This window comes from Typopeltis vanoorti, chromosome 14 (assembly GCF_054136105.1).
Source record: "Typopeltis vanoorti isolate ZY-2024b chromosome 14, IOZ_Tvanoo_1.0, whole genome shotgun sequence".
Taxonomy (NCBI): domain Eukaryota; kingdom Metazoa; phylum Arthropoda; class Arachnida; order Uropygi; family Thelyphonidae; genus Typopeltis; species Typopeltis vanoorti.
In genome coordinates this window covers 66,702,315-66,722,678 of record NC_143562.1, presented here as the reverse complement: position 1 = coordinate 66,722,678, position 20,364 = coordinate 66,702,315, and the positions used below count along the sequence as shown (strand labels likewise).

The 20,364-nt window shown below is 35.1% G+C and overlaps 1 protein-coding gene across 1 annotated transcript in view; it reads right to left on the bottom strand.

The window, feature by feature from the left end:
• for (cGMP-dependent protein kinase for) overlaps positions 1–20,364 on the bottom strand; it is a 308,955-nt gene that overhangs the window by 74,377 nt on the left and 214,214 nt on the right. Inside the window, exons 7-9 of the mRNA XM_090404405.1 lie at positions 15,957–16,055; positions 13,555–13,622; positions 8,057–8,131 (exon numbers count right to left, since the gene is read on the bottom strand). Coding sequence (XP_090260531.1) covers positions 8,057–8,131; positions 13,555–13,622; positions 15,957–16,055 — 242 coding nt within the window. The remainder of the gene's footprint in view (positions 1–8,056; positions 8,132–13,554; positions 13,623–15,956; positions 16,056–20,364) is intronic.

Genomic DNA, 20,364 nt, shown 5'->3' with positions numbered 1-20,364 from the left:
TGGAAAAGACCTAAGTTCAATTCTTGTTGTGATAAGAGGAATCTTTATGTGGGCTTTTTCAGCCAGAGAACACAAGCAAAAAAAAAAAAAATGTTATTAATAGTCAATAGATAGCACTATGTGTAGGAGGATTGGAGAATTAAGTAGTATAGATGGTAAGTTTTTGGGAAGTGTCATGTAATAATAATACTAAGAGGCTTCAATTTGTAAAAAATATCAGTCAAGCTTTCTGATAGGCCTTAAATCATTCTTTAACAACTAACGATACAATATTTAATTTATTTGTTTGCTGCTTGTATCTGTTTCTTATTGCATGAATTATCTGAAAAAAAACTTTATTTAAAAAAAAGATTTCACCTGCATTACAAGTATAGTAGTATTCAGTTTCTTCTATTTTGCAGGTGATTTTTTTTAAGCACTCAATTTCCTGATTATCAGTACTTGAATTCAAAATGAAAACTTTAAATGAAGTTAAGAAATTGCAAAATAAACACCTCAATTTGCTCCATGACTAACAGATTTGAGGACCTGTGTTTGAATTCCATCTAGAAGGAACTCAAACATAGGTCCTCAAAACAGACATAATACAGTCATCCCTCGACTTATGTTTGGGTTCCATTCCACCCAGCAGGACGTAAGTCGATACATTAAATCAACAGAGTTATATGGGTTAGGGACTTAACCGTAATAAGTATACAGTCATTTTAATTTTTAAACCTTATTATAAAACTGTACTGTGTGTTACTGCCACTATAAAACGGGAGAATAATCACCGAAATCTTCCTCCACAATCACATCTTCATTACCTCCCATGTGTGAACGATCAGGCTGTGGCTCTTCTGGTGTAACCTTTGTTTTTTTTTTGATGAAAATGTCCAATGTGCTTTGCTTAATCCTCTTCTTCTTTTCAACATAAATTTGTTCATAGCAAGCAAACGCATCATGTACTTTCGTTTCTATTATTAAGTAGCGTTCAACATTGGGGTCCATGTCTTCAGCCATTTTGAGAACATCGCTAACTGCAAAGAACATTTCTGCAAGACCCTTCACTGTACATTGTTTAACTACCTCTTCCTGTTTCTCTTTTCCCCTCTTCATTTTTTCCTTTTCTGCAACAACTGTTCCTCCAGTTTGACCAATTCTTCAGGGGAACTTTCTGTGAGTTGAATTATGTCATCATCATTCACTTCAAGATTCAGATTGTTTGCTAGGCCCACTATTACAAACTTCCAGAATCATGCACAACCCTTTTTAATATCTTTTTCCATATGCCACTCATACAATAAGAAGTCGCTTCGTCCCAAGCTAGCAATATTTTTAATAGCATGATAAATATTGAATGTTTTCCAGAACTGCATGAGAGTCTGGTCATTTCCTTCAATAGCAGAAATGGCTTGTGAAAAAGTTCTCTATAGATAATAAGCCTTAAACGCTGCAAGAAGAACTCCTTAATCCACTGGTTGGATCAATAAAGTAGCATTTGGAGGGAGAAACATGACCTTGAACTTGGTGAAGATCACTGTAATAAGACATATAACTTGGAGCATTATCTAGAATTAATAAAATTTTAAATTCCACATTTTCTTTTACACAATAGCTTTTTATTTTGCTCACATAACAGTTGATTAAAGCATCCCCAAACAATTTTTGAGTCATCCATGACTTCTTATTGCTCCGATAATGAACTGGGAGTATGCTTCCTAATGTTTTTGAAAATTCGTGGATTCTCACTGCACCATGTCACAAATGGTTCAGTTTATATCCAGCCACATTACCCGTAACAGAATCATAATACGGGCATTAAAAGCTTTGAAACTAGTTATACATTTTAGCTTTTTGTGGATGAATGTCCACCCAGGCATTTTTTTCCGAAACAAGGATGTCTCATCCATATTAAATATTTGCTGTGGCAAATAAGTTTCCTCTGTAATAATTTTATCCAATTTTTCCACAAACTCCTTGGCAGCCTTCTCAGCACTTGAAGATTCCCATACATTTTCACATTATGCAGCACAAAACGCTGCTTGAATCTCATGAACCAACTGGAAGAAGCATTGAATTCGTAGTCATAATCGGGTTCTACTTTCTCCTTCAACATGTTGAAGAGACTTAGTGCTTAGCAGTTAGTCAAGTGCTAAGGGGTATGCAAGTTTGGTTGAGGTCCTCTATCCATGATGCAAGTAGCTTTTCCATATCAGTGATAGGACATTGTTGTTGCTTCGTCACTATCGTCGATTTAATGGAAGCAGATCCTTTCACAGCCTCTACGATTTTATCCTTATTTTTCAAAATGGTCATCACTGTAGAATGAGACCATCTGAAGTCATGTGCGATCATATTGATGGGCTTACTAGTTTCATGTTGCTTTATAACTTGCAACTTCATTTCAAGATCAATTGCTCGCCTCTTTTTCTGTGATTCTTCACTAGGTTTTTTTGATTGTGCATGTAGGGACCACATTGCACAAAACATTGCGAAACATTAAATGATAAATACACAAATAACCCATTTCTCAAACACAAAATCAACAGATGAATGTTAAAGACATGTGCTGACTGTCGCGAGAGGTTGCAGCTGAAAGCACATGTTTTACCTTATGCTCGCTTGGGTCTTGTTTAAAAGTATAGCTGAAAATGTTATTTATTCCCTTATAGGATCACGGACGTATCTTCGAGAGGACATAACTTGAACAGACGTAAGTTGAGGGATGACTGTATAGTTGCAAGTGAGATAACTGAGGGGACTCAAACGCAGGTCTTGAAATCAAAGAATGCTTACTCCCAATCCACATTAAGGTGCAGCAGGAACTTTCTCTAGGAAACTTGACTTTCTCCTACTGCAAAACAGGCCCAAGGGCACATACGTGCACACACACACCAGGGGGGGATCATCTGCTGCACTGTTTCATACATGATTAAACTGTCATGAAACCTATGTGTTCTGTTTCATTTACTGTAATTTACCTAGTTAAATATAACCAATATAAATATAACCGGGGTGCTTAAGGGTCAAAGCTGTATAACTGAGAGGAGACCTCCACATAGCCTTTAAAGGAATGCGGAGAACCGACCAGGGCTTCTGACCTAATGTCCAATCCTCACCTTCTCGTGGTGCACCCTGTTGGGTATCTACTTTGATACTGAACGAACGAGGATGGGCTGGCAATTTGGGATTTAGCCGACCAAATTGTATTCTTAGTTAAACCAAAATAAAAAATGATGGTACAACATGACAAAATTTCATGCCGGCTGGGGCATCGCCCGGTTAAACAAGGCCCCCGTTGTTTTCGCCAGGGAACCAGGGCGAACAGCGAAAAGTCAGCTACTGGAACAAATCTGAAAACAAACCCCAACTCAACATCACCAGAGTTAAAGATCGGTACTATCAACGTAAGAAGCCTGAATGGCAAAGAAATGGAGCTAGCTGAGGAATTAGATAAGTACCAGATCGACATAATAGGGGTGACTGAAACAAAAAAGACCAAAACTGGTGAGATCTTTCTGAGCAATAAATACAAAATGTTATATTCAGGCAATAACAATCAAGGAAAAGAAGGAGTAGCCATAGTATTCAACACAAAATACGAGGCTAATCTTCTTGAATGGCAGTCAGTCTCAAGTAGAGTAATGTGGGCAAATATGAGAATGGGGAACTGGACAATGAGACTTATTTGTGCCTATGGTCCCACAGAAGGTTCTACTAAGGTAGAAGTGGAGGAATTTTTTGAGGCTTTAGAAAAAGCAACTGACACAATGAAAAAAGAAAAGTTGGTCCTTGTTGGGGATCTAAATAGTAGAGTAGGAAATGATTGTGAGACATACAAAAATATTTTGGGAAAATTTGGAGAAAAGAGCAAAGCTAATAATAATGGCAAATATCTGTTGGATTTCTGCTCAGGACATGGACTGGTTATTACTAACACCATGTTCCAACATAAAAATGTGCACAAATTCACATGGAGAGAAGAGGCTAGGAATAAGAAAAGTCTCATTGACTATGTTATTGTTGATAGTGATGTTTTCTCCCTGGTGCAGGACACCAGAGTGTACAGAGGATTTGAAATTGGAAGTGATCACTATTTAGTCTTGAGCAGGATAAAATTGAATTTCATATTGAAAAGAATAACATGTAAGAAAGTTTTAAAGCGAATAAAAGTTGAGCAGCTCTCAGATGTAAACTGTAGACTAAAATACAGAAATATTATTGAAAAGAAAATGAAAGAGTTTGAGAACAGGAATCAAACCTTGGAGATTCAGTGGCAAACTCTGAAGGAAACATTGATTGATTCTGCCAGAGAGGCATGTGGTGAGGTTGTGTGCAAAGATAAAAAAAATCAGAACTCCCTGGTGGACACAGGAAGTTAAAGAGGCAGTGAAGGAAAAGAAGAAAGCATATCAAAAGTGCCTGGCAAATAAGTCAGCTTTTACTCTTACAGAATACAGAGACAAATGTAAGAAAGCTAAACAGTGTGTAAAACTAGCTAAACAAAAGTCATGGGAGGACTTTGGCAAGAATATAGAAAATAAATATCAAGAAGGTGGCAAAATATTCTGGAGGTTGTTGAAGAAGTTTAGGAATGGAGGAAAGAGTGCTGTAAAAGGAATTAGAGATGATAAAGGTGAAATGAAAACAGGAGAAAAAGATATCCTTGAAGAATGGAGTAATTACTTTGAAAAACTGCTAAATGAAACAAGCAGTGATGACAGCACAGTGATAAAAAGACACTGACCAGGCATGCAGTCAGGAATACATATCCATACTTGAAGTAGAAAAAGCCATCAAAGGCTTGAAATGTGGAAAGGCAGCAGGAGTAGATGATATTCGACCAGAAATGCTGAAGTATGGTGGTATAAGAGTCTTACAGTGGCTGCACTGCATAGTTCAGAAAGCCTGGACAGAGGGACGAATTCCCGATGATTGGAGTAGAGCTCTCATAGTACCCATATATAAAAAGGGAAATAAAACTGAATGTGAGAATTACAGAGGTATTTCCCTACTGAGTGTTCCTGGCAAGATCTATGCAAGTATACTTGAGAAACGGTTGAGAAGAATTGTGGAAGAAAAGTTTGGTGAAGAACAAGCTGGATTCAGGCCAAATAGAGGCTGTCAGGATCAGATCTTCACTTTACGACAAATAGGCGAGAAAGCATGGGAATATAACAAAGATCTGTATTTAAGTTTTGTCGATTTGGAAAAGGCATATGACAAGGTGCCAAGAGAGAAGCTATTCAATACGCTGCAGTTATATTGCAGCGTATTGAATAGTTATATTGCAGTGGTGTCAATGGGGCATTATATCAAGCAATACTTAGTCTTTATTTGAGTTGTGAGTCAGCAGTTAGAATTGAAGGAAGTACAGGAAGATGGTTTAATGTTAAATCTGATGTGAGACAAGGATGTACATTATCCACTCTGTTATTCATTATCTATATGGATCACATTATGAAGGAATGTGGTATTAAACCTGATATCAAAATTGGAGATGTTAATGTCAGCTCTTTGCTTTATGCGGATGATGTTATACTTCTAAATAAATCCGCTACAAGTCTGCAAGATTCTCTGACTAAATTGAATAGCTGTTGTAATAGATATGGTATGAAGGTCAGCAATAAAAAGACAAAGACAATGAAAATAGGCAGAATCATTGAAAATGTCAACTGTGTTGTGAATGGAGAACCTGTGGAACAAGTAAAACATTTCAGCTACTTAGGCACAATTTTTACTGAAGATGGTAAACTAAATATAGAAATAGACAACAGAATCAGCAAAGCTGGTATCGTGGGAAGTCAATTGAATAAATTCATATGGAATAAGAAAGAAATTAGTCGGAACACTAAATTAGCTGTATACAAGACTGTGTTCAAACCAATTTTAACTTATGGATCTGAGAGCTGGGTCAGAAGTAAAACACTTGACCAAAGACTAGAGACCGCAGATATGAGAGTCCTGAGAAAGATTAGAGGCGTGAACAGATGGCATCAATGGCAATATCATATTAAAAATGAGGATATTAGGAAAGAACTTGACATTGTCAGCATCCAGGAATGCGTTAGCAGAGCTAATCTCAGATGGTATGGTCACTTAAATAGAATGGAAGAGGAAAGATTAGCAAAACAAGTGTTCTCTGCCAGGTTGGCAGGAAAACGACCCAGAGGAAGACCAAGATATAGTGTTGGATTGATACGGTACAAAGTGCCTTAGACGATAGAAATATAAGATCTGATAATGTTGGAGTCTTGACAAGTAACAGACTGATTTGGAGGAAAATTGTAGATAGGAAGTTAGTAATAATGTAATTTTTTCATGTAGTACTGTGATATCCTGTACACCCCTTGAGGGTACATGGCAGGAATTTGATGATGATGAAATATAACCACCAGAAAGTTTTTGTTCTAATTCAATGATAATTTATAATATTCCTTTGCACTCGGCTAGTAGTGATGATGAGATCAAGGTACTAGCAAAATTAAGAGATTTCAGTAATGAGGACTTCCCAAAAGAAAGAGATGGTAATGAATGTTGAAACTTGGTGGAAGAATCCACAAATGATAACATAAGTTTCTCTTTTTTGGAGTTGGCGAAGCCACTTTTAAAATTTAAATCATGCACTGCCATCAAATAGTTATGTAGTGTATTTGATGGCTTATGACATTTTTGTTCCTCATTACTGCTTGCAAATTAGCTAAAGTTTAATAAATGTTTTCATTATTTTGTTGATATATGCATATATAGGTTTAGATTCTGGTGGTTACTTTATTTATTTATTTATTCGTATGGAGTTCCCTCCCTTTTCTCCCCCGTCCCTATTGGGGCAAGTCGAGCCCCCTCATGGGGGAGTTAAGTATTTATGGCTGTAGATCCATGTGTGTTCATGGGGCCGGTTTGCCTGCTTGTGGGATGAAAAACCCTGCTGTGCACACCCAAAGAGTGCCCAAGACCGGCTAACTTGGCTATGGCTGAGGAAGATCCTTAAGCTCCTCACGTCGTCGACGGGAATTGACCCTAGGACACTCCTTCCCCGGGCATATGGTTGCAAAGCACAAAGCCACTAGGCTAACCGTGCGGACTGGTGGTTACTGATGACAGTTCTTTATAGTATAAACAACACAAAAAAGAAAATAATTTATTAAGCTAATATTTCACTAGTTAGCATCTTCAGAGCACAAATTGCAACTGTAGTAAAACATACAGAACTCACTTAGATTGTTGTAGAGACAATTTTAACTAAAAAGAAACTAATGTCCTATCCTCCAGGATCTGGAATAAAAATGAACTTCATTCCAAAAAGTCAGGATAAATGTGGTCTTAGAATGACTGCCTCCTGGATCTTTAGCAAACTTAGTATACTTGTTGAGGTTATGTTTTATAGCTGATACTGATTCCAAAAATAGCCTCTCAAACCTTTAATGACTTCTATGCAGCACAGGTGTCCTCTTCCATTTAATCCTGTGTGATGGAGTAGCTATGACATAGTCTACTAGACTTGGCTTGTCATACAGATAATCACTATAGAAGTCACTTTAGAGTGACTTTCACAGGACATTAGTTTAGTTTAACAGAATAATTTTAATTGTTTCTAAAACAATCTAAGTGATTGTACAGCTGTAATTTGTGCTATGAAGATGCTGGTGAGAAATCCAGTGAAATATTAACTCAAAAAATTAATTATTTATTTATTTTCTTCTTAGCTGTGTATAATGAACCACATATGTTGTGTTTGCAACAACCAGTATAACATACTACGTTCAAGTGCAGGAAGAGAAATGCTCATTCTCTGCAAGAGAAAGAGAAAGATAGCTGGAATCAATTCAATCTGCAATGTATTAGCATAAGGTACATCATTATTATACTTATGGAATATATGATGAAAAGAATAACAAATAGTTTCTGTTTATCTAATTAATCTAAAAGAAGAATTCTTCTTGAGTCACAATAAATACCATCAATAACACTAAAAGTAATAATTTTAATGATTGCAGTTGTACAGATTTTTAACATCATTAAATTACACACTAATTTACCAGCTTCCATACAACAAATTTTAAAATAACCCCACCTCCTCTTTGGCACCTCTTCATCATATCGTTTAGCACGTATTTCATCTATATTACTGATCAGCTGGTTGAAAGACCTAGAAATTAAAAGAAGAGTATTTAAATCATGTATTTGGGCTTAAGTGCTAGTTGAAGCTAATTTTTTTTTTTTTTTTTTTTTAAGTTTAACAGAATGAAGTTTAACAGATAGCACTAAGAATGAATTCATCAATGGTTTAACAACCTAACCTACCATGATGTATATATATCCATCAACTTAAACACAGCTGCAAAGTATGTTAAAATTGCAATACTATTGAAACCCCATTGAAATAAAGTGACAAAAAGTATAAGATGGTTGATATATTTTCATCTGCCATGACTGGTCGGGTATTTAATGACTCCAATGCTTCATGTCTCTCACAGATCTTTGGGGATGCAAAACTAGAATTGTAACGTGCACACAAGCAACAAAAAAGATGCAAATGATTAGATTGAAAGCTTAAAGTCCCAGGAGGGATGCCCTTTAATGGCACTGGTAGGAAGCCAGGGCTGAGAATTACTGTTTTCCTTATATTGAGAAGTTCCCCAACCCAACTATATGTTTATTGAGACTAAGCTGGATTTTTAAAATCTATTGCTGATTCAAAAGAAAAATAAGTCTTGCAGTTTTTCCTATTTGATTCTGTGCAGGGTGTCCATGGAATAGTCTGCTGGATCTAATTGACCATAACTATGGGGGGGGGGGGGGAGAGCAGATCTATTTCTTATCTTCTTCCAATTTTCCACAGTAAGACAAATTGCAAGTACAAGAAACTTCATATACACATTAAATTGAGAGAAGAGGAGACAGTCTTCAGGGAGCAGATAAGGCTCCCTGAAGACTGATATGCTATTTGTTCAGCTGTGCCCTGAATAAAGGGAACAGTAATGCCATTACTGTAATCTGTATGTTGAGAAGGTTGTGAAATGAGGGAAGGAGCAAGTATTTTGTTAATTCTCTTAAAATTGTAGCTATCAGATAAGATGTGCTGTGAGGAAAATCTAGTTAGAACAGTTTCATGCCTCCATTAATTACAGTTTTTATAATACATACTGTTGACTAAAATATATAGTTGAAGAGTACATCATTGATATACCTTCTGTCTGGCTAGTGTACATCAATGATGTACTCTTAAAGAATGGCAGTATTTGACAGCATCTTTTTCAAAATGTTTTATGTAAAAATTGGAAAGAGAAGGTGAGAGTAAAGAATCCACAGATGTATCTTCTGTTCTATATTTTGACATTCTAAGTAAAGTAACTGTAAAGATCAATGATATCAGGAGGAAAACAATTTTAATTAATGGTAAAGAGTCAGATAGGGGGATACTGGTGGAAAAGAAAGTGATGTCCAACTAACCATGATATTAGTAATGCTTAAAATTATTTGATTCAAAGATTTAAAAAAAATGGGTAATTTTTATTATATATATAAAAAAGAGGTATGACCTACTAGTAAGCAGGATTAAAGCTTTTGCTAAATGTTTAGCTAATCAGCCTGAGTGGTTAGCATATCTGCTCTCCAACCAACAGGCTGCAGGTTCAATTCCCATAGTGGGTATTGGTTGTTTGTGATTAACTTTAGGTAGGTAATGAATTCCACTGCAGGTGAGACAACCTCCCCACTTATTGGAGGTTTGAAATGGCTTGAACAGTTCCATGTTTGATCACTGGAGCATCCATTTCTATTAAGATATCTTTGTTATTAGTAGCTTCTTTGCAAGAGATGATTTTACTCTCTGTTTAAAAAGAAAGGCATTCTTGTAGTTTGTTTACAATATGTTTTCTGATGATGTTCCTTCCATCTGTTCTTCAACAATTTATTCTTTTTTTTTTTTTTTTTCAAAATATGTATTTTTGCATGTGCGGCTAATAGTGTCCCCTGATCCTTTTTATATGCAAACAAAAACCTATTTTATTTTTTTTATTTTTTTTTATAAACCTGCAAAAATGCATATTATAATTCCACTCTGGCTGGATGGCTTTTGTTGAAATTATCAAAAACAATTCATGTTTCTGAAAATATTCAAGAGTAAAGGTAACCATGAGCTAACCATGGCAAATCACTGATTACCATATTTAATGGCAGGAAATGATATTCCATTATCATAGTTCCTTTAAGTTTGTATGATTGTTCAAAGAATCTTGTGTGGCCTTTCTAAACCCCTATACAACAAGAATGACTAGCTTTTTCCACATTTGGGATATAGTTATCTGAACAATGAATATGTAATTATGTGCATTTGTTATTAGAAATTGGAAATTTTATAACTGTATTAAATTAATTGATTATATATATATATATATATATATATATCACTGGCTTGCTCAGTCAAGTAGTTAGTGTAACCACCCTCCAATAAACATGCTGAGGATTTGAATCCTGCTGTGGACATGGATGTTAGTAATCATCTTTAGGTGGAAGACGAATTTCTCGCCCGGTGTGAGACCACTCCCCCATTTCTCTTAGGCCTGAAGTGGCTTGAAGAATTGCCATGTTTGGTCTCTAGAGCAGTGTTTCCAGACTATGTAAAAAACAGATTTAAAAAAATACAAAAAAATATATAAAATTGATTAAAAAATTTTTTTTTAAATTTCAAGTCCATTCACGGTACCAAAATGTACTATACGTTTGCAAATAACCTTTCACGGGTGGGTGCAACATAAAAAAAATATATAAGTTGCAGTAGCTATAACATGCCAGTGTTGTATATGGACAAGGATTGGAAAGAAGGAACCCATTGATATTTTATTTGAATAACAGGAAGCTGTAGTTGCTGAGAAGCATTTTATGAGAAAATGCTATTCCAAAAATGAAGATAGAATGGAAGAGAAGCAGGTTGGGCAGGATGGCAGCTAGAATGTAAAAGTTTGCTGGATGGCTGCTTCTAATGTTAATACCATTTCAGTGGAACAACATTCATATGATTACCCATAGAAAAGACATGTGAATTACTTGGAAAAGTGGGTCTCTGTAAGCATGATTAATGATTAACTGAATCTGCCCAACCTTAGAAAAACTTAATGATATTCTAAGCTTTGGGAAGATTTGGAATCTGAACAGGGTCAGGAGATGAACAGGTGAAAAGCAGCATCCTGAGCATTCCATTCAAGTGGAGTATCTGAATTTCATTTAGAACACCACATTTTATGTTTTAATAAAGCTTAGTTATATGCATATACCGATCACTGAATTAGAAACCTTTATGCAGATGTATATAAATGTCACTTACACAGTGTATATGCAAAATATTTGATCATGTGCATCACCATATGTTCTAGGTAACTATATAAGAATGCTGCTGGTAAGTAATCATCAATAGTGTGGATCACAATGAAGAAAAAAAAAAGAATTTTGAATTTGATAAAGGGCTTACTGTGGATTCTGGCTGAAGCCATGATTCTGAAAATACCAGACCTGACTAGCTTCTCAAAAGGTGAGATTCCCAGATGTTTAATAAGTGGAAAAATAACTCACATTGCTTGTCTAAGAGGCACACCTGTGGTCCTGAGACAGTCTGCCTGGAATGAGATTGCTGTTGTCTGAGAAGGCTTATATAGATAAAAACAGAACTTCCTGCATGCAGAAATTGACTGAAGCATTTAATGAAGGCTGTTCCCAACTTACATCTCACTGAACTATGTGAAGGGAATTGAAGGGAATCAGTATCGGCAGTCACATACCTATACAAAAACTACTGATTCCTGCAAAGAACCGGAAAGTCCATCTACACTGGTGTCAGGAACACCATGACTAGATGTTGGAAGACTGGAATAAAGTCATGTGGTCCAACAAGTCACAGTATGCCTCGTTCTGCACCAATGGTAGGCAGAGAGTTTGGTAGGAGCCCCTAAAAGCAATGAACCCAGCTTGCCTTGTAAACTCAACTCTGTCAGACAAACAGAATGGGGAGCAAAGTCCTCTTCTGTCAAATCTGAGCCAGTTGAAATGACTTACCATATAATAACACGTTATATATTTGATAAAAGAACTGAGACCATATGATAACACTTTTTCATATCTGAAAATTTACTTCACATGTTGTTCATCTTAATCACACAAATTGAGCACAATTAAGTTTAAACTGACAGTTCAAAGGTAGTGTACACATGTACAGACATATAGCAGGAAGCAGTGCAATTCAGAGTACTTGAAATACTGACATTATAAAAGTTTATCATATGAGACATAAGAATAGAGTGTACAGTCATCAAAATTATGGAAAAGGTTATCAGTGGCCATAAGAGAACTGCACAGAAACGAACAAAGTTCTGCATCGCTCATATATAGCTTAAGACTATGGAATGGCTGTCTAAGGTTTCTCTGTTTAGCATGTGTGTAAATGCTGGGGAAACTTAAGTTTCCTGTAAGCAAAACCATTTCACTTCCATATTCCTGCTGCAGATGAAAAGTCCTTATTAATGTTTTTTGTCTCCCAGATGATTCCAACTTAGGCTTTCCAAATACAAGACTATACTTGTATTAAAAGGAAATCAAAAGATAGAAAACCATCCAACAAGACATGAAGCAAAATTACCACAACAAAAAAAGAAACTAGCCATCCAATTAGAAAAGGCAGAAGAAGATCAGTCTGGATGTTTGTGAATGTTGACACTAGTCATGCCAATATGGTAAAAGGAGGCAGTAGCACAGTTAAGAGAAAAACAGGAAAGAAAAACAGAAAGACTAATTATAGACATAACAAAGAAGGTACTTATGCCAGGCCGAAATCAAATAAATTAGAAATGTCAAGAATGGTAAAAGCACAGGTTCTCAATCTTCTAAATACCCCAAGATGGGCAATTAAATAGTATTCTTCTAATCAGTAAAGGGGCTGTTGAATATTAAAGGATCTGTCTGTTATTTTTTGAAAGGATCAAAGTGAGAATAGTGGAATGATAACTTATGTTGTTTGATAAATACAATATAGGACTAAGCATCTGTACTGATCAGCCTCAACCATCAGACCCGAAACAAAACATTTCTTAAATACATTAGTCACACATCATTGTGCTCTACAAATACAGACCATGTTGAGTTTTGAATAGGATAATATTCCTTGGATACATTTCACCATCAGAATGATTCTACAACACCACCTCATTATACCTGGAAGAGAATTCTGGACAGTCCAATACATTACCAGCAAACAGTCATGGTCAGAGAATATAACTTTTCATTTACATCAGTAATAAATGCCAGTGAAACAATAACTAGTGTTACAAAAACATCAACAAAAGAACTCTAAAATAGAAATAATAGATGATATTAGGTATAAGAATCAAGTTAAAATGTATATTATTATTTAAAACACAAATATGCATATCAACACATGCTCATTCCATGGTTGATACCTAATTTATGAAAATACTTTATTACTTCATTTCAATCATGGCTGACTTAAAGCATTTTATTACAAAATTATGTTACTTTTGACAGTCTTATAACTCTTAGCGTGAATGAATATCACATACTTACTCTCTGTCAATGACTAGACATGTTACACCATCTGGATCATCGGCCACAATATTAGCTGTTCTAACGTCCTCACTATATTAAAAAACAAATTTCATTAATTTATATAAAAATAGCAAAAAATCCTAAATATACACGTAGTAATTTAATCATAAACAAATAATGATAAATAAATTACTGAATTGCCCGCTATCAAATAATTGTACACCATTTACTACATCAATCGTTAACAAATCCACAGTGATGTGAATTGCATGAGTTGGGCTGAATGACCAATGAACAGTTGCTAAAGACAAATTGCAAGTTTCATTCTATTATAATATGGAGAAATGCAAGAGCTTTAAAGTGGTGCATAATTTTCATCACCACCCAGTACCAACCTCCCAAATCCTACTTATCAGAAACCTGAAAATGATATGATACACCTATCCCCAAGGTCTTCAGAGCAGTTCATACCTTGTGGTGTATCATAAAAAGAACTGATTCTAATTCTTATTAAATAGTCTAAGTAGCACCCTTAATCCTAGTTATACTGTCTTTCATTGCTAAAAAAACTATATGAATTATTCAGAACACTATTTTCCTCTGTTAATTCCCGCATGTCTTTTTAGCTTTTTCCATTAGCTTTCTCTTGTTTCATGGTCATAACTTTTCATATCAATTCCATCTTTTTTTTTTTTCCTTAAAAAAATGCTAAACTTAACTATCCAGAATTTTTGATAACCATTCCTTCCTTACAGAGTTAAAATTCATTACACCAAACACCATTATAATAAACTCACTCATTCACTATAAACAACTACTGAAAATTCTTGACACAAAATCCCACAGGCACAATGCTATTCTAACATAAATCCACCAAGACAAACTATTTTTGTGGTATCTGGTTGGCCAAGTGGTTAGTGTATCCACTCTTCAAATGGCTGTAGATATAAATTCTCAATTTGAATTGGCATGGATGTTTGTGAATCACTTTAGTTGGGAGATGAATTTCACTGGTTAGTGTGAGGCCATCCCCACTTAATGAAAGACTTAAAAGTAGCTTGAAACGTTCCGTGTTTGGTCACTAGAGCAAGTTTCCAGAATAGTAAAAAAAAAAAAAGTAAAAAAAAAAAATATAGAATTATTAAAAATAGAAAAATCTTTAGCCCCCCCCAAAAAAATTGTACTTGCACTATAGGTTCATCCTGTTTCTCAATATCCATGTGCTCTCTCTTTCCTACTCACCCCCTCCCTCCATATAACACCAAAGAATCAAACTGTCTTTGCACTTTGAATTGCATTTTTACTTAAACTTTTTTTTTTTAATTGTACACATCAGCCTGTTATTCCTCCAGAGTTTGATCTCACTTTTCACATTATCCTTGAACAAACCCTCTCTCTCTCTCTGTTCAGTTACACCTTTTTAACTATTAACTCATTACATAAAATAAATTATTAATTCATTAAGATGTTAATATTTTGCTGAATTCAAATAAGGATCCTTGTAACATAAAAAGCATGTAATAGCAAAAGTTTAATAAATTACACAATGTATTTTGCTCTTATATAGCATTGTAAGTCAATTCCATTAAAAATGTGTAATGAATAACAGTCAGTACCAAACTCAATGCTACATAGCTTAGTCAAATCATATTACCAAATAATTTTCAACTGGATCATAAATAAAAACTGAACAAGGACCTGCTCTAGTGTAATTCTTTTTTTATTTCACATGATGATACAATGGCTGTGAACCCATTTTACAAGGAGGTATGGCACCATCTCAATCCCCCCCTCCCATTTTATCTGGGCTCGGGATCGGCATAACTGACGAATCAGGCCTATGGCTGGGAGGGACCATTTATTAAGCATTCCTGACTGTAATCTGTATATGGTTCACGAGGCCAATTTGCTTGTTCTGGGGGACAAAAAAACCAAGTTTCCGAGTGTAAAAACTCCCTACCTCCATACGAGACTGGCTAATTCACCTTTCCAGGTCTTTCCGGCAAAAGGGCTTTGTCTATACTGACTGAGCTACAGAAGCTCGTGTAATTCCTAAGCCCATTATAGGGTAATGGGTTTAGGTATTATAGGATAATAGTCTTTTGTGAATGGAAAAAAAAAAATCATTAATAGCTTTAAATGAGTTCAATGTTCTACTGTCAGCCTGGTTGGTTAGATAGCATCTTTGTTCTCCAACCAACAAGTCAGAGGTTTTGAATCCACTGCAACATGGATGTTTGTGAATGTCTTTAGGTGGGATATATATATATATATAAAATACGAGGTACTATTGTAGGTATAACCATCTAAGTGATTATTTAAAGGATAATCATAAACATTGTTAAGATGGAAGAGCAAGATTACAAAAATGCATCTCACAGCACACAGTACAATCAACTTATAATATTTTTAAATATAACTTGCCTCTGTAATGCTTTCTCGCCAAAAAAATCACCTCGTTGTAGCATTCTGATGAATTTTTCTTCATTTGTATTTGGAAGCTTCATTGTAACTTTAACCTAAACATTCAAAAGTAAAGAAGAAATTTTTTTTACATATTAGCAAAGCACTTGCTATATACAAAAAAAAAAAAAAAAAAAAAAAAAAAAAAATCTATATACAGGGTGGTTCAAAATTCTACGTACAAACTTTGAGGAGGAGGTAGAGAACATCAAAATCAACCATATTCACATAGGAAAGCATGACCCTAAATGCCACCAGAAGGTACTAACAGGGACACAAAGATACAAAAATAACACAAAGCAGTAAGTAGTGTAAAAAACTTTATTAGTTGTAACTGAACAGCTCAATAGTAGTTGGATACATAATATGGTAAACGAAGTGCATGTCTGCCATCTCAGAGTTTGCAAAACGACATATTCTTCTTAAGACGTCGAAAGCTTGAATGAGGAAGCCCCAATTGCTCACCTGGAGCGATGCCGAACAGCACCACCTATCACTTTCGGGTGGCGTTTCCCGTTATGCTTTCCTATGTGAATATGGTTGATTTTGATGTTCTCTACTACCCCTCAAAGTTTGTACGTGGAATTTTGAACCATCCTGTATATGTATGTACACACACACACACACACACACACACACACACACACACACACACACACACACACACACAATATTTTTTAACCTAAACTGTTGTCATTTATAGAAAGTTCAAGAAAACAGCTGAAATTAAGTAAATACCACAGTGAGTAACAAATAAGTCTAGCAAAGAGCAGTGTAATAAGTCAGCTTGGTTGGTTAGTATAAACTTTCAGACAAAGTCACCCAAGATAATCTGAATAATGGATTAATTGATGGCAGATCACTTTAATGTGAGAATTTAAAAGACAATTTAATAGAGGTCAAGAGTTCTCTAATTAAAAAATTAGGGAAAGGTAATAATCTGGATAATAATATCTGATTTGCAGTGAATGAATACAATGTGGATCTAATAATCCTACTTTTAAAACTAGATGAATCCAATTCTAATAAGTGGATTCACTTCACTATGTGTGTTCAAGTAAATCTTGTAATCAAACCTACATAAAATATTCCCCTCTCTCTCCATGCACAATGGAGAGAGAGAGAGAGAGAGAGGGGAATATTTTATGTAGGTTTGATTACAAGATTTACTTGAACAAATGTGCATGGAGTTAGAGTAACTGATCTAAATAGTGCTATGTATAAATGATAATGAGCTTCCGTAGCTCAGTCAGTATAGACAAAGCCCTCTGGTCGGAAGGACCTGGGTTCGATTCCCATCAGTGAGGTGAGGAACTTTTATCTGGCTCTTTCGACAATAGGGAAGTTAGCTAGTCTCATATGAAGGTAGGGGGATTTTTCACCTGGAAACTCGAGTTTTTCTTCTCCCAGAACAGGCAAACTGGCCCTGTAAACACAAGCTTCTACAGACATAGAACACCTCCAGGAATAAGGAGTAACCAACCTATTCCATAGGATTTTGGTTCTGGATACCTACACAGTAAAATGTGTAGGTCTATGCATGAGTATAAATTAGGATAGGATAGGATAAATGATAATAATTCTGAGATGTTATGCTAATATGAACAAGTGATTTACAACTGGAGTTATAAAAAAGATTACAAGAGACTTTTTTTGGCACTCCTGTTAGCAATAAATCAAAAGTTAAAAACATTAACTTCATTATATAATAATGGTTTTCCTGATTTGTAAACAAGGAATCTATGATCAGAGCTTTAGATGACTATGGCATTACTGATTTATGGGGTAGATTCATTAATAATCAGAAAATATATTTTTAAATACTGCTGGATTCATCAAGACATGTAATATCAAAAAAAAAAAATCAGCTAACGCCTTTTTATTCCCGTATACGGGAGTAGGCGAGGCCATTTAGCCCTATCTAACTTTTGGAGACTGAGTGGGCAGTTCAATCTCCACTGGTACCAATCAGAGATAGATGGCCCAAGGCTATCACTAATTAAGCGGTACACAGTGAAGAGAAACGGCTCAAATGTGCCGCCATCTCGTGGTCCCTAACCCTAACACAATATATTTAATGTCTGAAAATAATGTGGGTTCTACGGTCGATTTTCTTGAGTTTACGGGACGAAAAACCCGAGTTTCCGGGAGGAAAAACCCGAGTTTCCGGGAGGAAAAACCCGCTTGCCCGTGCCAGAGATCGACTAACTCGGGAACCGGTCGAAAAAAGGCTTAGAAAAATTTCCTCTAGTCTTCGACTAGACTCGAAACCAAGTCTTCCTTCGTGCGGCCAAGCGCCGTAGTGTGTAAATGCCACATCCACTATTTAAAAAAAAAATTCGAAACGAGACAAAAATATACAACAAATTATTGCAAGTTGAGATAAGAATATTCCATGTAATAAACAGGAGTAGGAATTCACATTAAAAGAAAGGAAAAGATGACATTTAAAGTGTATTTTTGAATAGCACTATGGCTTATATACAGGAGAAATGCATGAAACTTGAAGAACAAACTCATGTGGTCTGGATGGGTGAGTGGATGACATAATAATCCTCCAACCAAAAGGATCCAACAGGATGTCAGTTTAAATCTCACCATGGCATATATGTTTATGAAAGTCTTTAGCTGAGAGATGATTTCTGTCACATGGTAGGATAGATATCAATGCTTTGCTTATTAGAGGCCTGAAGTGACAAGAAAAACTATCCACATTTGGTCTTCAGAGCAGCAGAACCTGGCATCAACAGTCAAAAAGCCTAGGAAAGATTAACAGATGGGAGAAATACTATTTCCCAAATAATCTAATCTTTAGTTACTTGGGTGGGATAAGAATTAGATAATAACTGTGCAAAAGGTTTATAAACTTTAACAAGTGGGAGTCGCATAAAAAAGAAAAAATATATATTAACTTAAGAAATTAAGTCATGCATGACGATTTTTGAGTTATGGCTTAACAAGGATGTCCTCAATACTAGTGAAATGCATAATGGTAATTAGAACATTGTAAGAAAACACAAAGGGAAAAGTAGAGGGCACATTATCTCTTATTAGAGAAAATTTACACTGCAAAAGCAATGATGTAATGAATTCTTCATTGCAAGAATTCAAGATAGTATGGTACTTAAGAATGAAGTGGGTACAGCTGAGGTGGGGGGGGGAGTGTTATCGTAATAGAGGAAGAAATGATAACTGTTTCAAAACAGGAATGCAAACCAACATAGATAACAGGTAAAGTAATATGGATAATGTACATGAAAATTAATCATTTGTTAGTATTAAATTTTTATCCATGTTTCAGAAATCTATATAAAAATGGAAAACAGAATAACAGAATATAGACATAAAAGAAAAAAAAAAGTCCAATAATACATTACTAAAGCTTTAGTATTGTATCCACAGTCAATCAATAGTTAGACTTAAAAAGCCTAGGAAAGATTAACAGATGGGAGAAATACTATTTCCCATAACAGAAATAAATGTAAGTCACTAAACCTGTACAACAAATCAAGATGATTTAATAATGCTTCACAGCTTTTTATTTTTATAAAACCATTTCATAAGAAATCTGTTGCTCTATAAAATTTCAGTGTTCTTCCAAGGGGAGACTACTGCCAATGTTTAGAGGAGATGGTGTCTGAACAATCTGCAAGACTAGACTGTTCAGTTCTGAAACAATGTAAGTTTTATGTTCCTCATGATGAACAGAAGAAGGTCTTCTCAATTATATCTCTCAAAAATATGATAAGATACAAGAGAAAAGAATCTGGCAGATGCCTGGAAAGTTTGTCCCTGCATGAAGAAAGAAAGGTAGAATTTTCTGGACAAAACAAGACACTACATGAATACTGAGAGCTTGATAATTTTACTAATATGTTCTGAATATTCCCTTGATATGTGCAATTAAAATACTATTAATTTATTCTTGAGTAGAAAAAACAGGAGTCTGTAACCATCAAATGCTTTATTCATAAAGGTTTCATTAAAACCATTTGCTAACACCATTGGTGCTTAATATGATATAACTCTTGAAGTAGTAAGGCATCTGCAGAACAGAGAGTGTGAACATGATGAATTAAGATTTTAAGAGCTCCATATTTTTTTAAATTTATTTAATTAATTTTCTTTTTCCCAATAACAGTGAGAACCTGTATTTGTTTTGTCCAAAATACAAAGAATGGAAAACTTCTATCTGGTTGACAAAGAATGAACTGATTTTAAAAAAAGTAACTGAGTGTTCTTTTTCTATTTCTAATGCGAAGTATATTCTAGGATGGACTGCATTAATCTCTTCTTTCTTTCTTTTTTTTTTTTTTTTGAGCAGAAGAAATATTCCAGATCATGAAGACATCACCATATACCTAC